General features: G+C 42.4%; 1 protein-coding gene across 1 annotated transcript; it reads left to right on the top strand.

Moving 5' to 3' along the window:
- The first annotated feature begins 366 nt into the window (after positions 1 to 366).
- On the top strand, positions 367 to 26379 carry kcnj19b (potassium inwardly rectifying channel subfamily J member 19b). Its single transcript, XM_088622675.1, has 4 exons — positions 367 to 659; positions 896 to 1566; positions 15987 to 16203; positions 24248 to 26379. The coding sequence occupies exons 1-4, from the start codon at positions 641 to 643 to the stop codon at positions 24850 to 24852; spliced, it is 1512 nt and encodes a 503-aa protein (XP_088478801.1). The 5' UTR covers positions 367 to 640; the 3' UTR covers positions 24853 to 26379.
- The last annotated feature ends 1238 nt before the right edge of the window (positions 26380 to 27617 follow it).

The raw sequence follows: 27617 nt of genomic DNA, 5'->3' as shown, positions 1-27617 counted from the left end.
ATTATAACTTTACAAATTTCCCATCAAATTGCCCAGCGCGGAAACAAGCGGAAAGCAAACACAGTTACAGATGTTATTTAAATGCATAACGCTCATTTAAACGTTAAGAATCACATATTGTGTAGCGCACGAAAAACGCGAAATTAATTTCCCAGATGGGAATCGTTCTCTTCCACGTCTTTATATAGCAAAGCCTAATTTATGGCGGTTGTTAACCCAGCCGCGGTTCGCGGGGGAGGATATTCTTTCATTTAGAAGGGGCCGTTTTCCTTTCTCTCGTTTCCAATAGATCGGCAGGCGCAGTTTGCCCAAGAGAGAGAAAGGCTCTCTCTCTCTTTATTGGCTTCTCTCCGCGCTGATTGGAGGGGAAGCCAAGGCGAGCGAGCGCCCCCACCCCCCAAGCCTGCCCCGTTCCCCGTGCTCAGCGCCACTTGCATGCGAAGGACAGCGGTTTCCCAGCAGTGTCTCCGGACCGGGGCTCCAGGCTGCGCCCGCCGCCAGACATGCCGCTTCACGGGCAGAGCGAGAGCGCACCCAGAGCGCAGAGGTGACGGGAGAGAGGCAGGACAACCGCGCACACTCTCCGAGGAGCATCGATGTTCCCACCTTTTGGCGAGTCCTGAAGCGCCAGTGTCTGGATATGAAAGTTGATGGAAGAGGTACAAGGCTGTGAGGCATTCCGTATTACTGTGCGGGACACTACTGACAGGCTCTGGAGGGTCCCTTACTGTGCGAGGAGCCGCCGTTCTCCCCACTGAAAGGGAAACGATGCTCATGGATAACGTTTAACAACTGAAGCGCTTGTTTTGTTGGTTTTTTTTTCTGCCGGGCTTGAAGAGCAGGTGGTGTGAGTTTTAGGGCTGTGGGTTTTAATTGCTGTTTTCTGTTCCCGTAGAAGGCATGTCAGCGCTAAGGAGGAAATTCGGAGAAGACTACCAAGTTGTGAACACCTCCAGAGGCACGACGTACACCGCCCCGGCTAAGAAGAAGCGCCAGAGGTTTGTGGAGAAGAACGGGCGGTGCAATGTCCAGCACGGGAACCTCGGCGGGGAGACCAGCAGATACCTCTCGGACCTCTTCACCACCCTGGTTGACCTCAAATGGAGGTGGAACCTTCTCATTTTTATCCTCACCTACACCATAGCCTGGCTGGTCATGGCCTCCATGTGGTGGATCATCGCCTACATCCGAGGGGATCTCAACCAGGGCCACGACGCCACTTACACGCCCTGCGTGGCCAATGTTTACAACTTCCCCTCGGCTTTCCTGTTCTTCATCGAGACCGAGGCCACCATAGGCTACGGCTACCGCTACATCACGGAGAAATGCCCCGAGGGCATCATCCTCTTTCTGTTCCAGTCCCTACTGGGCTCCATCGTGGACGCCTTTCTCATCGGCTGCATGTTCATCAAGATGTCTCAGCCCAAGAAACGCGCCGAGACTCTCATGTTCAGTCAGGACGCTGTGATTTCGCAGCGCGACGGCAAACTGTGCCTCATGTTCCGGGTGGGCAACCTGAGGAACAGCCATATGGTGTCCGCTCAGATCCGATGCAAACTTATAAAGGTAAGAGGATGTGAACTTTCCGTGCTCGGCCAGCGCGACACGCGCCTCTCTTGTTAACTGTGAAATTAAACAGAATAATTAGTGCAGTTAACAACAACAACTGCACTAACGCCATCGTTCTTCTTCTATAATAATAATAATAAACGCCAAAAAGGACTTTAATGGATATTTAGCGTTTCAATCGCATTACCTTTTTAAAACAATGATTTTAAATATAACGTAACATAAATTCCTACTGTATTCCAAACCCTTTCCTGTGTCATTCTGCTGTCTCCTTTCATTGTGTTTTTTCCTGTAAAGCGCTTTGGGAAGTCACCTTTCAAGGCGCCATATGAAGTTTACTATTATGTAGCGTTAAATACATCATGATTTTAATTGCATTGAAACGCAATGAAGGGCGCGCACTCCATCTCCGAATACATAATTCATTAGCCTTGAACACAACAGTAGCGCATTAATTATACATTATTCTATTTAAAAAATGGTTACAGTTATCACCTCTGCGGTAAAATGAAGACGGCATCATTACACCAACAGCAACAAGTGGTTATAGGTTTATTTGCAAAGCCTCCAAACGCTTCCATGCAAAATATCTCGTTGTCAATCTTCAATAGTTGTTTTACACTATTGTGTAAACCTACATATGTTAAAGAAATTATATTGATCGAATATCAGACTTCTTTTCCTCTTAGAAACAAAGTCTAACTCAACGTCTTAATCAAAAGGCTGAGAGCCGAAGCTGCCACTCCGGGTTCTGAGGAGGGCTGTGTTGCTTTTCACAGCGCATTAATCACAGTGAAGGCACAGCTAAACATCGCTATGTACGCATTTGTCCCGTGCCATGTTAAGTTCACCAGTTTGCCCTGAGAAAGACAAATGAACGTAATTTTAATTACGGTGATTTGTCAATTACCGTGAAGGGAAATCGTTCCTCGGAAAGACTCATTTGACCAGGATAACCCAGCGCATCTGTAACTGGAGTTGTATTGACAGCATAATGGGATTTGTCGTAATGTATGATTATTACTTCACACCGTCCCGATGAGGTGGAGGATATATCTTTGTGTTTATCGTTCCTGCTTTCTATTACGATATGAGAGCACGGTGGATAGATTTAAGAAAACGTTATAGATTTCTATGAATCAGTTAACTTCCATCTCTGGAAATTAGATGTCAGCATCGATAGGATCGATATGTTTTTCGCAATTGGATGGTCATGTGTGGTCCGTGCGGTTTTCTCTGAACGATACCATTTTGTGGTCTTAGAGTTTTTCACAGAAAAAAAATCACAAATATGTCTTGAACAGTGTCTAATAAAGCTACTAGGAATACTACCATCATTTGTAAGTGTAATAAGAAATACAAACTAATGACCTTTCTAAAATGTAATTTTAATGTCATTATGTGGTTTTCGCCACAAAAATCTCCTAAAAGTTTAAAAGTTACAGCTCTCTGTTTTTATACAGGTACTGTTTCACCTGGAGCAGGCTGACCTAAACGGAATATTAAAAAAAATAAAGTTTAGTGAAATAGTCGGCTAGGCCATAGCAGGGCGCTGTGCTATCTGATCCATCTCTGTGTATGACCTTAGTTTTTTCAAAAACGGAAATCGGTTCTACGCGCAGCTCGATTTAGCTGAGATCGTTAAGAAAACGTGGCCGCCTTCAGCTCTGCGGGCGCGGTATTCCTGGAACTGCAAGCGCGGAGCTGCCTCAGCGAGTCCGGTACACTCTGCAACACCTCTACGTGTCGGGTCTGTTTAGCAAGCTGACGATTTCAGAAGGGGGGCATGGTGGCACAGTGGTACAGTGGTTAGCATTGCTGAGTCCCCAAGTTCAGTTCTGGGGTACTGTCTGTGTGGAGTTTGCATGTTCTCCCCTTGATCATATGGATTTCGTCTGGGTGCTCTGGTTTCCTCCCACAGTCCAAAGACATACCGGTAGGTTAATTGGATTCTGGGAAAATTGTGACACGTATGAAAGGTTAAAGAATATTGATCTGAGGATCTCATCCAGCTGTGCCCTGAAAAGGGCCAGATTATTGGCTTCAACAACATGGCGCGGTAGCTTGTTCCATACTCTTACAACTCTCTGTGAAAAGACATGACTCCTTTTTAAAAACATTGGACATTGTATAGACCCATGAGGTTCAGCCTCCAAGCTCAATTCAATTTCAGATTCCTTAAGAAACGTGTATCTTGTTAGGATCCTAGCAACACAGAGATACGGTCAGATATCTGCTTATTGCTTTTCATCTAATAAAAAGAAGAAGGCCTCTGTCCCTGGCAGAAGGCACATTCCTTCGTCTTATTTCATTACAAGAGGCGTCTGTCCCATTTATCACCCCCTAGACTCTCATCATTGAGCTGTGATTTAATTTGGGTGAGACCAAGCACAGAAGGGCTAAGGCAGAACCAATAAAACATGCGAGATAAGCCAACTATTTATTACAGACCTTGCAAAAATATGCTCGACTACAAATAATATTTTTTTTAAATAGCAGTACATTAATATTCCTTTTGGTTCCCTTTCTATTGACAAGGCGTAGCTTAACTTAAATTATTATTTTTTTCTTATTTTATTGTTTCAAACGGGGCATGAAAAATGCTTTAATTTAGGGCTCTGGGGACAATGTAGTGTAAACAGCTGTCGACACATTAATACTTCTGAGATTGAAGACATAGCAGTGTAATAGGGTATAAATGAAGCAAGGAAAAGAGACACACAGCCCATTACCAGTCTGGACTAATGAAAAACAGTAACAGAACATTGTGCTTCATTTCCAAAGTCATCCCATAAAATAAAGATGAGGAAAGGAAATGTAATTGACATTTCTCACCAACACTAAGGCCTTAAATAACTCCTGGACATTGAGAAACAATGAAAAAAAAACACATTCAGCATGAATTGGTAGGTTTATCAGCATAAGGGTTACTAGGTTTCAGAACAGAACCTACCAGGAGGCTGTGAGTTGAGCTCAGTACCTTGACTTTGAAATCTGTGCATGGCATATTGTTATTTTATCTGGTCTGACTGTTATTTATCTCATTTATCTCACTGGTGTGTTTAGGACAGTATGTGTAGATGTGTTTGGCTGATGCTGTTTATTACTGGCTCTGTTTGTTTTGTATGTCACTAAACCAAACTCCATGCACCCAGGTGTCATGGCAGTAAAGTATTGAACTTGGAAGTCCACTGTGATCGTGAGGAGCCTATTTGTGCTGTGGGAGCTTTAGGCTTACTGAAACATTTATATCCTGTGCATTTAAAATGAAATGAAAATGAAATTATCCGTTAAGTAAGCAACCTTCCCTTTCCCACAGTTACTACATTACCAGTGTTTAGTTTTCCTGGACAGACGTCTTGATGATAAATGCTTTCTGTATAATTAACAAGACCTGGTATAATGTAAGGGTTACAAGTGAAAGGAGGCTGAATACCCTGTTTGGTGGTTAGTGGGTAATTGATCCAAGGATCTCTTTTTCTTGAATAGTCAGAGTATTGGTTCAGCAACGTAGCTGGGTAGTTTGTTCCATGCTTCCACCACCCTCCGTGTAAAGAAGTAACGTCTGTGCTTGGTTTTAAATGCGTAGTTTCAACTTGTGTCCTCTGGTTCCTGTTTCAGTATTCATTCTTCTTTCATGTGAATGTCTTCCATCTTGTTTCAATCCTTCTACACTGTGAGGAGCGGGCTGAAACACAGAACAAGAGCTTCAGTGGGCCTGGTAGATCACCGTCTCCGAGTGCAAATGGACGTCTTTGCCACTGGCATGCTGTAATACTGCAGAAGGATGCCTTCTGAGTTCTTGACACATAGCACGGTGCTTCAGATAAAGTTGGCATTTCAACTCCCTTTCTCCTCAAAATCCTTTCTTTTTCATAAAAATAATAGCATGTATATACAGAGTTTCAGATCTTGTTTTCCTTTCTTCCTTTTGATATTGATAAGTTATTTTGATTAGATTTGTAAAAAACATATGATACTTTGTAAATATATTTTTATTTGGGTAACATCTTAAATGTTATATAATATAATAATAATTACATGCTACAGTTCAGTTGCTAAAGCGCTTTTAAAACTTGTTTTTTTTAGAAAAAAACTGATTGCGTGTGTACACAAAGCAGGAGTAAAAAGAAAAGAAAAAATATATAGTGACAAAAGAGAGAATTCCTCTCTTCTGGCTTGGAAAGAAAGAATCTGGGCCATTGTTCCATAAAAATACTTTTCCTCCCCATCAGGATGCACAGAGTGTTTGAAGCTAGCAATAAAATTGCAATGCAAGTTTGTCCCACAGGCTCTCAGGCATTGTAGTTCTAGTTCCCCGAGTCTCTCTCTGAATGTTCCCTTTTATAGTATGCCTTGCAGAGTGCAGAAGGGCAGAAGACTTGGAGTGTGCACTATCGCCTGTACCTTTTGACAGCAAGTCAGGTCAGAGCACTGCCGAGCAATGGGGCTCGGACATTTGGATCTGAACAAGATTAGTGCCTGACAAGATGGTTCAGATCACGTCTGCTATGCAGAAATATCGCAAGAGATAATCACAGAACGGTAACATTTCTAGATCTGTAAAGCCTTCAAAATACGAATGACATATGACATGAAGCACAAAGAAAATTGAATAATTAATAAACAAGCAAACTACGACACAGGTAACCATGTGGGTTATTTATTTTGCGGGGAGGTAACTATAAGTCCTTTGAGAAGCAATTTTTTCTTTGGTTGAGTAGCTGGTCCGGAAAGCCACAAGGATGCACAAGCTGCTGGACACCATCAGCTGAAGCAAGGAGAGAAGACATGAAGTAAAACCCTAAGACAACAGGCCTGATCAAACTGTGACAAAGACTGGTCTGTTCAGAAATATCAAGCTCTGTAGCTACCACTGCATGAAGAAGAGTTTGTTCAGTGAAAGTACAAAAAAGCAGCAATATTACCCTTTCTTTAATTTATTGTTTTACTTAAAGCACCCAAGGTTTCCATGGCACTGAAGTATTTTAAATAATATACCCAAGAGATGACAAGATTGTTTTCCTTATGCTAATAATAGAGTAATACAATTCTGAATGAATACTGCCATCAGCATGTGCCTTTTGTTGCTGGTGGTGAGATTGTGCTGCACTGTGAAGCCAGATATAATCAGCTTTCAGAGGTCAGCATGGCTTGGTATGTCCAGTACCGTAATTGAATAGGTGATGTATATACTAGACATGCTTGTGCAACTGTTGTTTTGTGCCCAGCAAGTGACACTGTTCCCACTGGACTAAAAGTCACATAACTATCAATGGCATATATCAAATTAGGAACAATTGTTTGGAATATCTTGAATTGTTCAGCTGCTGAGCATTGTTTTATTCACACATGGTAGGAACCCCTCCAGATGGACAATTTAGCATAGCAAATCAAACTATACTGACAGAGAACATGCAAACTCTCTACAGACAGATGGAATTGAACACAGGACTCCAGAGCTGTGTGACTGTAGGGTGTTTCACCAGGTTATATACCTTACTAGTCTTTCCAAGGCATTTTACAGTCAATTTCAGTTGAAAAAGTCTTACCGTCGACAGGTGTATTTGAAAAAGTAAATCTCTCCATGGCCTGTCAAAGCAGGTGACTCACCTCTCACTGCCATGGTGGTGATTTCTGATGGGATGGTGCAGCAGGGGCGAAAAAACAGCAGCTGGTTCCCACCCAGTCTGTTCCAGAGGTGGTTCAGGTTCTGGAGGAGAACAATTTAAGATGCTCCTAGTCCTAGTCACTGTTCTGGAACAGCCTCTCCCTATTTCCTGTGGAATTCCCTGTCCACAGTCCTGCATGGAGGCTATTTGACTTAGCAGGAATCCATCTGGAAACGAAAGAGATGAGCATCCATCCATTTTCTAACCGCTTCTTCCAATTCAGGGTCGCAGGGGAGCCAGAGCCTATCCCAGCAAGCAATGTGCGCAAGGCAGGATACAAATCAGATGGGACAGCAGTCTATTACAATATTGTCGACACAAACAAACAGACTCGCACACCAGGGCCGGTTTTCCCAGAAACCAATGAACCAACCTGTATGTTTCTGGACTGTGCAAGGAAACTGGAGCACCGGGAGGAAACCGACACAAACATGGGGTGAACATACACACCCCACGCAGACAGCACCCCAGGTCCAGTGTTGAGCCCAGGGCTGCAGGAGTGGAGAGCTGGTCCTGGTGTGAGTGTTTGTGCTTGTTTGTATCTGCAAGTCCTGCGATGGACTGGCGTCCTGTACAGGATATATCCTACCTTGCGCCCTTTGCTTGCTGGAATCATCTCTGTCTTCCACGTGACCCTGACTTAGAAAGCAGATGGGTGTATGAATCATCTTCATCTAAGTAATTTGGTCAATTACTAAATGACGTTGGTTAATGTCACAGGAGTCTTCAATATTTCATTATGCTATTTGTCATAAATAGAAAACCATCTTCAACATGCAGTGTGTGACAGCTGGAACCAAAGCCTCTGTCACGTTCACTTCTTTTGACACCAGGTATCACTTGCTAGTTTTGTACAATCTCTCCCACTTAATCATGTACAAGGTAACACACAATGGATATTGCCGATTGAGTGGGTGTTTGTATTTACTCTGGTAAATTTACTTCTGGTAGAAAATTACCAGTAAGGAAACAATATGCCCTGTTTATCAAGAGTGATAGTGCTTTTGTCTGCAGGCCACCTATACCTGCGGACAAAAGCATTATCATTCCTTAAATTAAATACTGTTATTCACTGATGTATTAAAGGTAACAGATATTGTTTTCTTTATCTTATTTAATTGTGTTCTACCTTGATTTGATCCTCATTCATCCTAGAAAACAGTAAAGATGTTCTGCTGAATTAAGCAGTTTTGTCTGAAGGTGTAAGTGCTATTCTCTGCATTCAAACTTGGATACTGACATGCTGCATTATTTAGGAAATGCTTGGAATGAAACAATCCAAATTAATTTCATGTTGCACTTAGCGTTGTTTCACACAGGCTGCAATGTTTTATCACTGCAGGCAGGGTCTTTGTTCTGCAGCAGCAGCAATCTGCACAGCGAGCAGCAGTGTTTAACAATGAACACAATGAGCCACTGAGGGTGAATTTGCCCGTGGTTTAGAGAGGGAAATGCTTTGGCATTATTAAAGGCTTATGCTAATGGAGGTTTCAGGTGTTAATAATGAATCTCCATTAGGCTTTCCTTTGGGAATGCGTGTTGTCATGCTGATTGGATTAGCAATGTTTCAGTGAGCAAGGTTTGTTTAATTTGATCAAGGACTCCCCAAGACACTTTAATGTGCTGAACAAATTTATGGTTGATAGGGATATCCCAGTTTCCTGTCTCTGTGAAATCAGACCTCCTATAGCGGTTTTTACATTTTCTTCTTAATAAAAACCCCTGGGTTACCAGATTGACATTTAATTAATAATTAATTTTGTAGAGCAAAATTTCAATGATAAAATCCCCAAATTCATGTTGGTATAAACATGGTAAAACCAAACATTGTACAAAACTGTTGTCAAAACTGTTTTTCTTTAATGTGCGATAGTGTGTTTCAATGGTGTGAAATCGGGGAAACAGGGTTTTCAAGCAGAACTACACCAAATACAGCATATTTACAGTCATTTCCCCAGCCAATGTATTTCAATTCAAAGATTAAAAGCTTTGAAAGCTTTTAAATCCAACCATTTAGATAGACTATAATAGCTATAGATATTTCTATAAAATATCTAAATATAGTGGTACTGTGATGGGTTAACGTGGCAGCATTCTCAAATTAGTCAGCAATTATGAAGAACTAACAAAGACAGAATTGTCTGTTTCCCTCAGAAGGCAGCAGAGGTGAAAGTGCCATTACTGGTTTTGCACTGGCAGTTTGGGCAGAAACAGAGGTGGTAGTTATATCATCCCAGTCCAGCCTCAGTTTCTTCTTAAATCTTTGCCATCAAGTCTCATATACTGAACCTGAAAAAAGCATGAGAGCCAGACACCAGCATCTTATCCCTATTGCTCTGCAAGCCCGGGTACTGTATCACCGCGGCAACAGTTATGACCCTAAAATAGTTGTATCCCTAATAAACAGCCATCAAAGGGAACTGGGTGGGGAGTTAACTAATCATCTGTGTAATGTTGTTAACAGGCCAAATTACTGCAGTTCTAAATATTTGTCCCATTTTCTTATATGAGCAAACTGCGTACCTGAACACAGCCATTAATGCTCTATGAGTAGTTCACTTGAAAGAAATGGAGAGATTAATTATGTATAAAGTATTTGTCGTGACTTGCCTAGCTGAGGGAATAGCAGCCCAGAAACACTAGGGTGGGAGATTTGTATACAAAGACGACTGGAATGGTATCCAACCTTCCTCCCGAGTTTCTGTTATCAACTCCATATGGAGTATATATGCTGGGGGATATTCAGTGCAAATGAAAGTGAATTAAAGGTAAGTGACTTCATTCTGAAAAACAGAAAACTAAAGCTGTTGGATTGGCCTTCCAGGGTTTCATATTAAATTGGCTAGCTTTGCACGTTGCTTTTTTGTGTTGGATCAGAAAAACACAAAAATACTTTTTTTATCCTTTAATGTGTTTTAAAACGCATGAGCACGTATCAACAGTACCATCTGGCACCCTTCTGTTCGAAAAAGAAAAAATGTGGGCTGTGCACAAGATGTTTAACGTGTCGGCTTTTGTGACACTTCTATACTTTTTCGCAGAGACGAGACCAAGAGGTGCAGTTTTCCATTTTTTTCTGAATCCTGAGCTTCAGTACAATAGGGCAGAAAATCCATTCATCCATTCTCTAAAAACCTCTTACCGTTCGGGGCCACAGGAGAGTCAGATCCTATTCCTGCAAGCAGCGGGCGCAAGGCAGGGGACACCCTGGACAGGACACCAGTCCCTCACAGGGCACACACACTCACCAGAGCCCATTTCCCAGAAGCCAATTAACCTCCTAGTATGTCTTTGGACTGTGAGAGGAAACCAGAACACCTGAAAGAATCCGAAACCCACAATAACACAGCAAGAACACACAAACTCTGCAGGCAGCACTCCGGGTTCAGAATTGAACCCGGGGACTAAGTTCTGCAAGGCAGCAGTGCTTACTGCTGAGCCACTGTGCCTCCTGGGGCAGAAATATCAGGAGCACTGGAATTCATTTAGCTGTGTTGAAGGTTGTGTTTGTAGTCGCAGCTCCAGAGTTCTGAGGTGCTGAGGTGGTGACTCTCGGAGGAAAGTAGCTCCCGAAGAAGAATGTTCTTTGTTTCAGGATTGTTTTCCACATCGCATCCATCAAGTCTATCAAAGGACTGTCTTTCTTTGTTTTGAAAACACAACACAAAAAATGCAATTTTCCAACAGCTGCTGTTCTCCTCCCCTTAGGGACCGATATATCACATTTCTATCTGTGTGCGCAGCTACTGTATATATGTATGTAATGAGGACCTAGAGGGTGCCAGTATAAATCCTACATGTGGATCTGTCAGTATATCTGACCTCTGTGGGTTAAACAGTGTAAAAACACAAATGAAAAATTGAAATAGGTTTTAGAACAAAAGAATTCCAGTAATGAGATATCCTTAAACCAACAGAAGACAAAATGGAGTCTTATTCGAATACTTGTTTGAGAGACAAGGGCGCTTAAGATTCTGTACAAGGACAACAGCTGGGACCTTATCACAGTAGAAATATAGCTCTGTGGCTGGTTGCAGGTTCCATAGCAACAGCTGGAGTGCAGTAAATTCTGAAATGCTGGGAGAGCGCTCATCCTCTGGGTTCACTCTGTGGATCAGTTCTCAAATCAACTTCCACAGAATGACCAAAGTCCACCGTTAGGTGTATGTCCATTCACAGGTAAACTATATATCTACAACTAGTGTTGTAGATATATATGTTTGAAGAAGATCTACTAGACAAATCAAGATTTTGTGTGTTCGCTGACCATAACTGGCTGTTGAAATTTGAGATGACTTTCAGCACAGTGGTGTCAACATCCTGTTTCAGGAATTTTGTGGGAGGAGAATCTCTGATCTAAGTTCTTTGCCCTTTGAATTCAGCTGCCTTTCTAGGATGAATGTAACAAGGTAATTTCCAGGTAACTATAGGTACTGAAAGTCTTTCTCAAGAGTTCCTTTGTCGTTATTGTTAAGAGGTCATCAGTACTCTTTCTTAAAGAAAAAGAAAACATTTGATAACAGGTTACTGCAGCTCATGCCTTTTTCTAGGAAGGTTTAGCTTACTGGCTGGCACAGGGGTTAGAACTGCTGTCTCACAACACTGGGCCTCTGGGTTCAGTTGGATTCTGGGAAAATGGCCCTGCTGTGTGTGTGTGGTTGACTATGTCTGATGTGTCCTGCAATGGACTGTCATCCAGGGTGCAGGTTGCCTTGCCTTGTGCTCATTGCTTACTGGGATAGGCTCTGGCTCTCCAGCAGCGCTGTATTCAAAAATGTGGTTGGAAGATGGATGGATGAGTTTGGCTTACTGCCTATATGTTATGGGGAACAGATGAAAAGGGTAGACAGACATGGAGATGGACAGTAAATTTACAGCCAGTAAATTGCCTAGCAATACGCCTGATATGGAACAATATCATATCTTAGTCTGAAACACAGATTATATCCAGTTAATGTTTTTTAGCTTCACAGGCTCCTTGAAGCCTTTTGTTGCTCTAAAACACCAGGGAATGTAGCTCGATGCCACCAGCTTCTCTCTTGCATTTTGAAGAACTCTTTGAAGACATGAGGCCCTCTTGTGTTCACTGCTTCACTGCCCCTCCATGGGAAGTCTCAGGCTCTTGTCCCACTGTACTGACAATAATAACATAGCACTTCTGGTGTGCAGCAGGCTACAGTCATCCAACACTGCTTTCATACAAGTGGCTGCTAATCAGTGTGTACAGTTGCTGACATGTTCTGAAATCAATGCATCTGAAACCTGGTTCTGCACTGCTTTATTAAGTGTAATCAGTCTCTCATCCTAGCGTTAATCCCACATCAGCAGGGTCCGCTTGTCGGCACGCCTGTCTCCATTTGGTGGTTTGAACCAAATCTTTGAGCTGACGTTGCCATTAAACGCGACCGAGAATACTTCAACCGGCGATTAAGTGTAATCAGTATTGTTTGATAAATTATACGTGTCTCTAAATGTATTAAACTCATTTTTTCCTGCTAAAACATCTTAGTGAATGAATGCAGACAATACAGGGTGCTAATACTCCTCCCTAGCTGCATGTACAGTACACCCTGAGGCTGCGGACAGCTGTTGTTCAGGTGCAATTGAACGTGCAACTCTATTTAATTATGTGGGTGTTTGTATTATTGTAGTATCTGGTCTCAACAAAGCTCCTTACCTGCAGTGCAAAACTCCTCCCAGCCTTCCCTATGAAGTCATACTGTAGGTGCAGAAATCCAGACCCCCACAGCTCAAATGTGCCAGTGTTTTTAGTTACACTTCAGATAAAAGGTCCATTATTAATACATTACAATATTTAATAATTAGAGTTTATTAACACCATTTAATTGTGTAGTGTTTACACTTTGAAATGCTTAAGCTTATGTATAAATCATATTACCAAAATTGTTAATGTATTATGTAAATATTACTTCAGCAACATGGGATATTTTCAATATACTGTAGATGTGCACTTGCATTTGAAACATTGCTGATTTTGCAGTGTAGTTTAATTTCTCAATGCATGTAATTACAGAACCTATACATTAGGCCCTTCAAAGCAGTTATTCCATGTTTATAAACAAGACAGTTCTTCTCTGAGCAGCACATTTGGAATTAAAAGTAAACACTTGGCCCTTGCATATGTGTTTTCTTGGGCGTTTGCTATGTATTTCCTGCAGATCCATTCATTCGCTAATGCTATGACTGTAATTTGGATATCAGCAAAGTTCGTTCCAGGAAAGACAAACAAGAATATGGTTATAAATACTAGCTGGACACCTAAGAAACACATTTATCCAAAGCAATAATCTCAGACACTATAATGTTTGATATTCTGTGGAAAGAACGGAGCAAAGTAGTTTTTGAAAACACAGGTAGTGTGACGTGAATTAGGGCCACAGCTGGGGTTCATAATGAGAGCCCCTTGTTAAAAATCTTCCTACCTTAATAACCTTACATATTGGAGTGATTATACTCTATTATAGCTTAGAATTGTTGAGTGCAGGTTATTTGATATGCAGTAAACTTTTAACTGAACTACTGCAGCTAGAATTAATTCACAGCACGCACTGCAATGTTATGTCCTCAAGAAAATAATTTGGTCATGACAAGTCAAACATTTCTCAAATCAGCACACTGCGAAGGGCTATATGACTAACACTCATACAGAGGGCCTTCATGGTTCTATTTCCTTAATAATTCAGGCTTCAATGGGTCTGGCACATCTGGGGTTTTCCTTAAAAAATGCTAAGGAAAAGCTCTCCCATTTGAAGTCTGAGTGCCATAAATAAAAATGAATCAATTATCCCAACAAAGCAGAGTCTTTCATGGGGATAGAAAGTCTGGAATGAATGGCACTTGTAAATCAGGTCTTAACGATTTTGAGTCAGGTCAGCTGTACCTGCCCTGGCTTTTAAATGAGTGTATAGAGCTGTCTGAGGACTGATGTTGGTCTGGAGACACAGTGGTGACGCCACCAGTGATCCTGTTCTGTGCTGTTAGTACTGTCTGGTTAACCAATATGATTATACAGCTGTTTCACTTCAGTATCATGGCAGTGTTGTAAGAAACCTGTTCATAGAAGAACTTTTTAAAGGGTAGTACCTCTTAAACTGCTCTCACTATCCATGATGGTGGCAGATTAGATTAGTTACCCCGTGGTGAAAGAGCCACTTTAGCATGAGCATTGTTTTTTCTACAGTGTTTTGGCACATGAAGTGCATCAAGGTAGAATTCCAGATCCTTGAGTGATGACTTAGTACATGCAAGGGGCAGGGCTCACTTTAAATTGAGGTTGGGACCCACACCTCCCACTTGTTTCCAGTAGCGAGAAACAGAAGGCTGCCGTGAAGCACCAAGTTTGTCATTTAATTTGTAAGTCAATAATGGAATTTGAAGTTGCCCTTTGTGGGTGAGTGGATCGAAGTTTTTATTAAATCCAACAAAGTAAATAACAAAGAAGATCTGTGTGCTCAACTGCTGCTGTTCCTTCACTTTCATGCGGGAAGTTGTTGGCTGTTTTACAATGTTGTAAAAGATAGCTAAATAGTGAATAATAGTCAGTTTAACCCACGGGGACATTTCTATGATTTCTGTGTGAAAATCAGTTTCCTTTTTATCACAAAAGAGCACAAGCAAAACACAGCATTGGGCTTAAAGTGTTAAATATACTGTACAGGAGTTTATGTTGTGTTGCTAGTGTTCTAGCCACTGAAAGGGGAAACATGTGCCCTTATGTTAATACGCCTTTCCCATGCACTAACATCAGGAGGTTGACCAGCCTGGTATTGTGGGCCTCCATCTGCTTGTACTCCACAGAGGAAAGCAAATACACCCTGAGCCGCAGCCTAATAAATGAGCACCTTGTAAACAGAAACAAGGTCACTCACCTCATCTTAGCTTCACAATAAATGGTGCCAGGAACCTTGAGACACTGAGTGGAGTTAATGGTGTACTAATAGAGGATTCCCTGGGTATCGTGCTCTTTAAAAAGCATGGCAAGAAACTTCCTGATTTTGTGACCTGCCCACAATGTCACCCCAGGTAAGGGGCTTTGAGCAGTTGAAATCCATGCAAAATGATGAAACTTGTCAATAAATAAGTTACCAACACCGTTTCTACACCGTGTAGTATGCCTGAATCCTGGCAGTGGTTTTATCTGGGGTGTAGAATGACGAACAGATACAAGAAAGGTTCCTGAAAATGTTGTCCAGCGATATCTATGGTCAGTACAGCAGTACAGCAATATGACAGGGCTTCTGTCATATTTCCTTGCTCTTTAACCACTGAAGGGGAAGGTCTTAATCCAAAAATCCAAACAGCAAATATGTATTTTACTACATGACTGTCACAACTATTTCCAAGTCAACCACAGAACTGCTTCATGACCAGTGATGAAACAAAGACCCAGTGACTATGTAGGAGTGCATGGAGAACTGAACATATGGATCACTTCTTTACACAAAGGGCTTATCTGACTTCAGCTAAATGGCATTGCAACATTTCTATATCATTATCTTATATTCTTATATTGCCGAAATTCAAACATAAGATCTAGCTATAGATTATGACAGCTATTAGACATTCTATATGGGGTGCTGGAGTGCAGTCTAGCTTGAGTGCATCACATGAAGACTAGTCCGTCACCCACTGAGAACTTCGATTTTGATGGAACTGCATGCAGCTCCTTCCTGCGGGGACCTGAGGCCTGAGCTCTCGCTCATCGCTGTGCTTGTCTTCTTGCAGTCCAGGCAGACACCGGAGGGCGAGTTCCTCCCCCTGGACCAGTGTGAGCTGGATGTGGGCTTCGGGACGGGAGCGGACCAGTTGTTCCTCGTCTCGCCTCTCACGATCTGCCACGAGATCAACCCCAAGAGCCCATTCTTTGATCTCTCCCAGAGGTCTCTGATGAGCGAGCAGTTTGAGATCGTCGTTATCCTGGAAGGCATTGTGGAAACAACAGGTTAGAGGCTACTTTCTCTCTTTTTTCCTTTCTTCATCATCCCCTTCTGTTCTATGCTTTTTGGAAACTCCAGAGCCAAATGTACTGCATTAAATAATTTATAATTCACCAGTAGGGTTGAGCACAGTGGAAGTCTGACAGATCCATAGCTAATAAAGTCTAAACCAGCTGTAAACTGGAGAAAAAGTGCTTTGTTGAAAATGTAAAATTAACACACAGGTTTGGCAGGCTAATCCTTCTTTAAGAGAAGGTCAGGAATAGCAGCTCTCAGGAGGAAGTCAGGATGAAACGGGCTCCCACTATCCCTCATGGTGCTGTACTGTTGCACAGAAACTTCAAAGCCAAGGCAGACTGGCAGGCAGGAGAGCATGTGAGCTGCAGCACCTGGTTTGGTTTAGCTACAGCACAAATCCTGCCTCTGAGGGCCAGAATCCAGCAGGTTTTCCAGGAATCAGCAGCCGAAGACCTTTGAAAAGTGCAAAAGCTGCCTATTAGCTGAGTGAGGTCGTTGAGGGCAAAGGTGGAACGAAACCCTGCAGATCTCTGTGGTTCTCCAGGACTGGAGCTGTGCAACCACAGAGCTCCAGTAACACAGCCCACACTTGTCCTACCCCTCGTGCTGGGGCAGGGGTCCTAGCAGAATTGGAGAAAAAATATGGTGGTGCCAAATAAAAAAAAAGACAAATTAACATAGATTCTTAAATGTCATTATTCTTTAAAATAAAGACTACAGTCAAGGCCAAAACCTTGATTTCTTTTTCTCTTCATTGCCTGAAGTCAGACTACAATGAACCTCTTCTGGAAACTGTCTTGTTTTGAAGGGAGAGTCAGTGCCCCTTCAGATCTTTTAAATTCAAGCCACAAGAGCAGGGATTTCTCACTATGCTTTATCAACCTCAGCTGTACCTCTTGCACGGATACTTTATTTATGTGTCATATAAAAACTGATATTCAGCCAGCTGATGACAAATTTACAAGACCCTGAAGCTGACAGGGATAACGCACTGACTTACACAAAGACATGCACACAATGAACTGTTCTGTTTGCACTGGACCTGCTAGTCAGAATACTTTAGCTAAACCCTTTAACCTTGTTAGGCTAATAAAGAGGCACAGGGAAAGAGCGCAAGCAGTCTTACAAGGCTGTGAAGAGCGATGGAAAAGCGATATGTTTTATGGAGTCAAAGGGATTGCACGGCTGTTATGTAATTGGTGCTTCACAATCTTTTTTCCATTGTAACGGCGATGTGCTCCAGCGATTCCAGGAAAGACAGCTGGAGCAGGATATTGTGTCACACCGTGGCGATAACATGTTCCGCACACATAGTCGAGAAGAACAAAAGAGCTTTGCTGATCCTCTGCTGCGTGCATGCCACTTGTGCACACCGCTGCTCACATCACTGGTCACTCCCCGGCTGCTCTCTGCTGCGCAGAATCAGCAACTAACATTACAGAAAAGAGGTCAAAATGGCCTTTTTGCTCTTTTGTTTCATACCTGCTAGAATAACATCGGCAAGGTAACATTTGAAGATTTCCACTATTTCTTCCCTCATCTAGCACTTGCAATATACATTTCCAGGCATTTCTTTTGGACTTAATAATAATAATTAATAATTGCTTACACTTATATTGCGATTTTCTGGACACTCCACTCAAAGCGCTTTACAGGTAATGGGGACTCCCCTCCACCACCACCAATGTGCAGCCCCACCTGGATGATGCGACGGCAGCCATAGTGCACCAGAACGCTCACCACACATCAGATATCAGTGGGGAGGAGAGCAGAGTGATGTAGCCAATTCATAGATGGGGATTATTAGGAGGCCATGATTGGTAAGGGCCAGCAGGAAATTTGGCCAGGACGCCAGGGTGTTTTCCACATTTTTGGGACGTCTTGCTGTATTTGTAGCTTAAGGCGCGTTTAATGACTTTCAGAAAATTCCTGTGATAAACATTCTGACTTGTCACGTTGTTCGCACATGATCTGCGGTAGATCTGCAAATGTTTTGCAGAGGCAGTTTCAATGAAACTGAAAGACATGCAGTATGATACAACACATCAAACACTAGTAAGGACTTTCATTTTCAGGACATACATCATTACATCCAGCTTGTAACCTACATTATGATAGACATTTTTAAATCATCAACAATATGAAAAAAGCGCTCTATTCCTTATTCCCTAGTTAGTATCAATATAGTTATTTGTAATTGATTATTGCAGTCCCCTATGACAGATTAAATGGAACAGTTGTTTCCCTGCACCTCTGATGTGGATACACTTTCCACGTCTGTAGACCCGTTTGGGAGATAACATCTGTACTTCTGATTCTTAAGTGCTTTATTGATTCTGAAGCACTGTAATCTGGAGGAAAAGGTCAAGGAATTAATTTCCAAAGAAAAGGAAATCATTATTGTGCCACGTCAGATCAGAAAATCATGCTGTTGGGGTGGGTTGTGAAGCTTGTACTGCCTCTTCCCACTACACTGTGTTCCATCAGAACTGATGAGCCGCACTTTTTAATTAAAAACGAGTCATGCTTAATATATGTGCTTTTTAATCTCATTAGCTAGGCGATTTGCAAAGCTTCATGCTCCAGAGTTAAGTTTGCAGTTTGTTTAAACTCAAAGGATCTGAACACATTAAAACTCACAATGGGTGTCAAAGTAAGTGCAGAAGCTTTATTTAGGAGATTTTCTCAGTTTTACAAACAAAATACTTCTTTGCAGCCGCCCCAGCTAGCACTGTGGAAGCCCCCTATATCCCCAAACATTACTAATTACCCTCCATGTGAGAATGAGGACTTAACCACCATCACTCATCATATTAAATTAATTCATTGTACATCCGTGTCTAGTTGCAAATAATACAGGGTTCAGGGCCTACAGTGGTAAACCACCCATCTCCCCACAGACCGGTGTGCCAATCCAATATAATCCTGGCTAACTCTACCATCTAGGCAGGCTTTCCTCTGGGGCAACAGAAGTTAACCTGAGCGATTTGAATCCCATCCAAACCCCCAGTGGAGCACTCCTGCTTGGAGACTCCCGGTCACCGCTGGCTGATGAACAGGTGCTCTGAAGAAGGACCTTCTTCAAGTGGGTGCGCCACTTTCTGTTGAGCTGTTATTCATTCCCTGGTGGAGGCCCAGTGCTTCAGTGAGCTGGGATCAATACACCTCTCCTGTGAATACAGCACAATTAGGACGCATCTGGATTTGAAGGAGTGCAGAGAAGAGAGATAGGGGACAAGGACTCATAATGAAGAACAAAACAACAGGACATCCATTCATACTCATCAGAAGAATTGCCTTCTTCTCCTCCAGCTACACAGCCCTCCAGTCCATTGGGCTTTACACTCTTTAAAAAGGAACTTTGTTTAACCAACACATCACAAAAGCCATCCATTTTCATGGTAATAGCATCCCTCATTATCATTTTAAAAGGACAATTGCAGCTGCTTGTCCTCCTTGCAGTTTTATTCAGGTATCCTCGTCTGTCAGTCTCTGTATTTGATAGCTCCATTTTCACGTGCAACAGAAAAAGTGGCGTGAATCTTTCACCAGTTTTTGGGCTTTTTAAATAGGCCATACTGTGGCTTACCATACTTACAGAAAACAAACACAGTTTGGTAATTATTGAATTGATGTGCTCCACCTGGGAAAATGTTTTCTTTTACTTTTACTTGGGAAGCATTTTTTATCTCTTTTAACAAATTACAAAGGCTTTGTCTCTTTCAACCTTTACCTCTGCGTGTGACGTAGCCTCTTTTGGATTAAAAAGAATAACCTTCAATTAAAGATCACACACAACGGCAGCAAATTGCCAAGCACAAAAAGGAGCAGACAATAATAATAATTATGTTCATACAGTAGATTTTTGTTTGATGTTTTATTTGTATTTATTTAAAACCCAGCACGACAAGGGAGGAAACACAGAAGCTATTATAGAACAAAACAGAGCACATGCACTTCTTCCAGAAATGCACAATGTACATCACAGTATTTCAGTCAAAGAACAACACAGAAAAAAGGAGAGCGAAACAACAAGGAAGACATAACATCACATCAGCTGAGTTTTTCAATATCAGTGTCTCGGGCTGCAAATGTATTGATAGAGGCTGAGTACAGCCAAACCATTTAGCTGTCTATAAGCAAAATATCATGTATATATCTAAATCAAACACAAGAAACAGTAATAGCAGGTCTGTCCAGCTTCTAAGAGTAGTCCTTTTCAGTGTATTCAACCCTGTTCTTAAATCACGATTGTAGACTAATGATAATGTTGACTATGATACAGGTAGTAGACACAAAATGCAAAAAACAGTGACTTAATTGGGCCATCAGGCAACATGGCACAGAATCTACCAGCATCTGGATTCCTGCAAGAGGAATGCAGCAACATTCTTCCATGAGAAAGCCACTCATCTCGGGACTGCCTGATAGAGATGCAAAAAGCTGTCGCAGATGTTATTCCAGAATATCCCATAAATGCTCGACTAGGTTCAGATGTGGTGACTGAAGGTACTGACAGATAGATGACATGACTGTGCTCAGTCATCCTGGAAGACACGCTCCTGAGTAAGAGTTCTTACCACCCACTGATTCTTATTTTCTGGCATCTTTCAAGAAACAGATGATGCGATGGCAGCCATAGTGCACCAGAACACTCACCACACATCAGCTATTAGTGGGGAGGAGAGCAGAGTAATGTAGCCAATTCATAGAGGGGGATTATTAGGAGGCCATGATTGGTAAGGGCCAATGGGAAATTCGGCCAGGACACCGGGGTTACACCCCTACTCTTTTCGAGAAACGCCCTGGGATTTTTAATGACCATAGAGAGTCAGGACCTTGTTTTTTTTTACGTCTCATCCGAAGGACGGCGCCTGTTTACAGTATAGTGTCCCCGTCACTATACTGGGGCATTAGGACCCACATGGACCACAGGGTGAGCGCCCCCTGCTGGCCCCACTAACATGAAATATGAAATATGAAATATGAAATATGCAGATCTCCATTTTTGTAACTTATTTGTGGGCACAAACAAAAATCAGGTAGATCTTCAAGTTTTTTCTGTAGGATCTGTAACTAGACGGCCTCATGTTTTCCACAGATCACAAATTAATAACTAATAACAGATGAAAGACAGCCATCCTTAATACAACAGCTTCTATAATATTCTATGATATTCAGAGCCAATCTCAAACAGCCGATTTTGGCCTGAGGGTATCTAGCACTATATTTAACAGCTGTGTAATGTTGCTGCTGTGACAGAATGCAGTTACAGCAGCACTAACTGGGGTGTTGGAAAGTGGTTATAGCTGTTACACTATATAGGATAGAAGAAATATCACAAACCACAGAAACAATTACATTTTTTTATATGGGTGCACACCCAGCCCATGCTTTGAGTAAACTTAAACATCTGCAGAAAGTGTGTTGCTGTTCTGTGGTCTTTTGAATAATTACAGCCAGAAGCTAGATTCTCCTAGCTTCCAGGGCAGAGTTAAATGAGCCAACAATGAATCTATTAAAGGTATTGGGTGGACCAGTTCGTGTCTTTTAATAATAATAATTAATTGCTTACACTTATATAGCGCTTTTCTGGACACTCCCCTCAAGGCGCTTTACTCCACCAATCTGCAGCCCCACCTGGATGATGCGCCAGTACGCTCACCACACATCAGCTATTAGTGGGGAGGAGAACAGAGTAATGAAGCCAGTTCAGAGATGGGGATTATAAGTAGGGCATGATTGGTAAGGGCCAATGGGAAATTTGAACATGGATCTTTTATATAGGGTCTCAAGAACCAGGGAGCAAGAGAGTGGAATTCATCAGGAGCTCAGAAATAAAAGAGGGAGAGATTCCCTTCATGATCTTGCATTCAAGACCAAAATCTGGAAGTCTTTGCAAAATTTCAACAGGACATCAGTGCAAGGATTTCAGGAGCTACTGTACCTGTATGTTATGAGGCAACATTATATCAGGAAATTATTATAAATCAGGTTTTTCAAATATAATTGAACATTTAACATCTCAATATATAACATAAATCATAAAACAATTTTAAGTGTTGAACTATTTGAAAGCTGTGTTATTAGCTTATATGAAGTGGAACAAATATTGCTTGTTGACCTATCCTTGTGGTTTGATACTTGTGGTTACTTGATACTTATTCTAAATCCATCCTAGCATTGAGATAATCTAGCTAATTGATCAATTTAAGGTACGTCGAGGCAACGCCAATGTTTCTTCCACTATATGCTCATCAGTCATGCATTTCATGTTCTCAGCAAGTGGGGGCCTAGTGTTTTAAGGAAGAATGAAAGAAAGACGAGGCCGCTTTGTTTTCTTGTCAAAGTGAAACGTGGTTTGGAGGTGACAGCTCAGCCAGTGCCTGGTCTGGCTGCTGCCATGTGGGCTTGTTTGTTTGCCCCGGTGCACAGTCTTCATTCGACAAGCAGCTGTCAGCCCTTCCTTCCATTCAGTGTCTGTGGCTGAAGGAATAATAACAGCAATAACAATCTCAGTCCTCACGATGTAATTTGAGGCTGCTGCATTCAGCGGTGATGGTTCTTTGTGTTTCCTGTCTTTTACGGTCTCTTGTTAAAGAGATGTTAAAGTTGAAAAAATCAGAGTATTGCAAAGTTCAATTGAAACATATTGAATTTCTACTCCCCAGGTCATCGCAGTATCTGGCAGTGTTATAATTTTTACTTTTCCTGCACTGAGAACAGGGAGCAACACCCACATGGTTCAGCTGAAGATCTCCACCCAGAGCACACACTCACACAAGGGTCCTCCTCATTCAAACGAGGCGTGCTTCTGTTTGATGATGTCATCAGACTGGGATTCTCCATAGGCGCACTGAGCAAATGGATTTCAGGTTCTGGCAGAGTTCTGCATACAATAGCCTCCCCTGTCAGGCTGATTGGGCACCAGCTGTAGCTCCATTGGCTGTAACAGCAGTGTCAGGTCCCTGCTGGATGCCCATTTGTAGTGGGAATAATATCAATATCCAACCTTTGAAAAAAATGCAAGTTGCAAAGGGTAAAGCTGGATTTTGTCTGGAAGCATGAATGAAGGATGAGGTGGATGTGTGGAATTTTTATTCAGTTCATGCATTATTTTTAAAAATCCAAAAGTATTTTGCATGGATTTAATAAAGCATAATGCTTTTATGTATGTCTTAAATTCAGACATATTGGGAGATAATGTTTTTATCAAGTATTTCTTATTAATGGTCAATAAGAGCTGTATGCACAGCTAGCAATAAATGGACTATTTTTATGACCAGAATTATCTTTTGTATTTCAATGTGACCCACTTTCATGCCAGCACTCTCTCTGCTGTCAACATTTTTTTCCCCTAGTAATCTGAACATAAACACTAGAAATGAAAAATAGACTTTCAGAATTTTTGTTGTTCTTGTTGTTGGCCCACTTCAATTTGAAAAAAAAAATTCACTGATTTCCAATAGTATTTGGTGAAAATCAAAGACATTTCTTTATTTTTTGCAACAGCTGTGCTTTCAGAGTCGACCCTGTTAACTGGTGCAAAGCGCCTCTGGAGCTATGCTCTGTGTAATGAATCAGCGGTCAGGGGGAGAGCCAGCCCAGGCAGGGGTGGAGATCAGTGGGGAGCTGGAGAGAGGGATCAGGCAGGCGAGGTGATGGGTAGTCCCCAAGCCAACAAGCCAGAGAGGTTCTCAGAACTCAGGCATCAGGAAACAGGGTGAGGGGCCAATATTGGAAGAGCTAGACCAGGCAGGAGCACAGTGAGGCGCACAGAGACTCTCCAGACAGAGCGCTGGGTGGGGGCTTCAGTCCTGGGATAGACACCACAGAGGCTATCTAGGTAATCGCAGATCAATTAGAGGCAGGGGGTACTGACAATCGCCCAAGCCGTCCACACGGGTGTTACAGGATATAGTCATGATGTAAAACTCCCTGTCATCACGGTGCAGTAGACGGCCCACAGCTGTTAGCTGACCAGACGTGAGAGCAGGCTCTACCAATCCTGTGTTGTTGGCTTCTCTCCAGGAATGACATGCCAGGCCAGGACTTCATACACTGAGGACGAAGTGTTGTGGGGCCACCGCTTCCTGCCGGTCATGTCTCTGGAGGAGGGCTTTTTCCGAGTGGATTACTCCCAGTTCCATGCCACGTTCGAGGTGCCCACCCCTCCCTACAGCGTCAAGGAGTACGAGGAGAAGATGTCTCTCCCCTCTCCGGTGCCCACCCCCCCGCTGGGCGACATCAGGGGCCGCAGGGAGCGGGTCTTCTCAGTGGACTGCATCGACACCATCGAGGAGCGGGCCGGCAGGCTGCCGAGCAAGCTGCAGAGGATGAGCTCGGGCAAGGACGAGCTGCAGAGGAGAGTGCTGCGCATGAGCTCCCACAACTCGGAGAAGGCCTGCAGCACGGGCGACCTCCCGCTCAAGCTGCAGCGCATCAGCTCCGTGCCCAACCACGGGGAGGGCGAGGAGAGACTCCAGCTCAAGGCCCTGAAGGTCAGCGCCGAGCCTATGACGCAGTCCACCGGCGACCTGCAGCAGAAGATCCCCATCGCCCCCAGCCCGGGGCCCCGGCCCGAGAACAACCTGCCCGCCAAGCTCCGCAAGATGAACTCGGACCGCCTGACTTAGCGACCCCCCACCCCCGCAAAAATATGAACACGGACGCAGGGAAGTGAAAGTGGGGACTGAGAAGATTGAGCCCCTCTGTGCCAGCCCTCTGACGACACATCCTTCTTTCATTCTTGTGTGCATGTTGGAGACGCAAGATTTTTAGTCCGGAGGAAACCCTGTAGCCAAATTATACCGACTTCACTTCAATAAAGTCGGAATAAACTGCATAATTACATAATTGTGACTTTTCTCCATTTGCTGTGATCTAAGCTGCTGTAGTATGAACGTTTGACTCTATGGATGAAATGATCCCGCCAACTCAGAGATGCACAAACAGTTTGCTGGTACTGCTATTTGGTTCATTTCCAGTTTGCTTTATGATGTCCGCTCTTGAGTCAGTGTACTCGAGCTCAGGAGGTGTAATGGATGTCTGAAAAGAAAGCCCCAAAGTTAAATGCACAGTGGTTGTGGATTAAAATAATAAAGTAATAACCAGGGAAAGTGCATTGGGAGAGAAACTTTTTAACTTCTCTTCACAGTATGTAATTTGGCAGTTTATGCAGTAATTATGTGTTAGAAGAAAGCTTTTAAGTGACAGGCTGTAGAGGCGCTTGATTTTAAATCACTTATTCTGTGACCTGTTGCCATGACTGACGTTAGCTCTATGGCAGCCGGCATTGCATGTTAACAAATAAGTCTGATTTCATTTCACTTAATGGCCTTCTAAACAAACGTCCTGGAAAAGGTTGAACCCTAATCTCCCCCATTTCCGCTGTCATGTGGAAAAATAAATGTCCTGATAAAAAGCTCCCCTCCAGAACACCACTTACCCATCCCTCTACTCACTCCTTCCCCCACCCAGCCATCACCCTTGCAGCTGCTCCCTGGCTCATTCCAAGGAAGGGGGTGTTCCATCTGCCATGGCCCTTCGAAGGGTCAAGGTTGTCTTGTAAGCATGTGAAGGATTTCTGATTTCAGCTTCAAAGGAAGAACAGACACTGGTACCTGACCAGTGTTGGTACATCGATTTTGACCACGGGGTGTCACATTCATGCAATGGTTTACAAAGACAGCAGCAATAAATAAATTGGAGGTGCTGTGAAGTCTCATTAATTCTTTCCACACTTTATCTCTGTTATAAATGTGCAGCTCCAGTTTGCCTGGGGCAGCCATGAGTCAAGAAATATCAAACATCTCAAAACATCTGAACTGAGGTCTGTTTGGAGGCAGTCCTGAATGTATCCACAGGAACTGAAACAGCATAAGAGTGGAAAGCCTTTTTCTTATATGTGATGGGTAAGCATGAAAAACATGTTCAGCATTGTATTTGCACCTGTGGCCCTCCAGTTTCATTAGGATTACTGTCAGGTCCAAGAACACTACATTTATTTTGTAAAACTTTAAGACAGGACAAGGTCAAGCTTTTGCCTTCATTACAAAATCACTAAAAATGAACAACTTAAAACATGGCTTGCTATGTATAATATCATCAAACTAATTTATTTGCCTGATGCTGTTTTCAATAAATATTTGTATTGAATGACATATCATATTTTGTTGCCTGTTGTTCATTAATTTATACATTAAAGCTGCTCTTGCTTAAGATAACTGTTGTGAGTTTAAGCACACATTTCCAAAGTCTCTCAGGACCAGGAACTTTCATTCAATATTATGACCATTTCAACGTATACTCTGTGCTTCAGGGATGAGCTTCATGGTGTGCTTTACAATACTTTTAATCAAGAAACCCACTCCTGCTTTTATGAAAGGTGTCTCTTTGTCTAGGATCATTCTTGACCAAGTATGAGGATGGCACCTCTTACAGCCCAGTGGCCCTGGCTACCTTACTGCAGTACTGGTCTGGAAAGTCTCTTCCAGTAGGAATAACGTCACCTACTTGTCCAAAACCCCCCCCAACAGCAGCTGCCTGGTTTTCCTCAGAGATCTCCTATCCCAGTACTGACCACCCCAGCCTTGCTCAGAGGTCTCTTATCCCAGTCATGAAAAGATCAGCAGGGGTAACCATTTACAGGGAGGAGTGAGGTTGAGAAATAAGCAACTAACCCCTCTAGCCTAGTCTATCCATGGAGTGATTTTTACAGTCCATTGTTTACAAAAGGAAATGGAATACTCAACTATCTCCTCTTTCGTCATTTATTAACACACAACTCAATACAACAGCATAACCTGGGTATCAGCCATCACCAATCATTAATGCACAGGAGAATGCAGCAGATTTTCAGAACCTAAAAAGAACGTTTAAAATCAACTGCCAACCCTTCAGGTTCATTTAATCTGTAGTGAAGTCTTTCTGTTACAGCTTTCTTCTCTTTTGCTCTAAATGAGTAGACAGCAGTGGTGCATTCATCCTGACTCCTAATTCCCCAGATACATTTCTTCATCCTGGCAGAAAATTTCAGTAAAAGTCTGTCCACCTTTTTTTAATCTTGTTTTTCACAAACTCCTCTATCAAGTGTATTAAAATACACAATATTGTGCTGAAACAAATTATTTTAAAAATTCTATAAAATAAAATGCAGATGTTGTTCATATGTTTATAAATGTATCATATGTTTTTATGCAATTTTAAATTTATCCTTGTCTTTTTTTCTTTAAAGAGAAAACTGACACACATCTTAATTATAGAACCAGAGTAAAATTCAATCAACCCCAAGGAAGACAAATGGGGAAATAGAATTAAATTAGTCACAGAAACTTTAGCAAAAAACACTTCAAACTGTTCTGGTAACTACTTTCATGCACGTTTATGCAGTGTTAATATT

This window comes from Lepisosteus platostomus, chromosome 28 (genome assembly GCF_059453375.1).
Source record: "Lepisosteus platostomus isolate fLepPlt1 chromosome 28, fLepPlt1.hap1, whole genome shotgun sequence".
Classification (NCBI taxonomy): Eukaryota; Metazoa; Chordata; class Actinopteri; order Semionotiformes; family Lepisosteidae; genus Lepisosteus; species Lepisosteus platostomus.
This window is presented reverse-complemented; position numbering and strand designations above follow the sequence as displayed.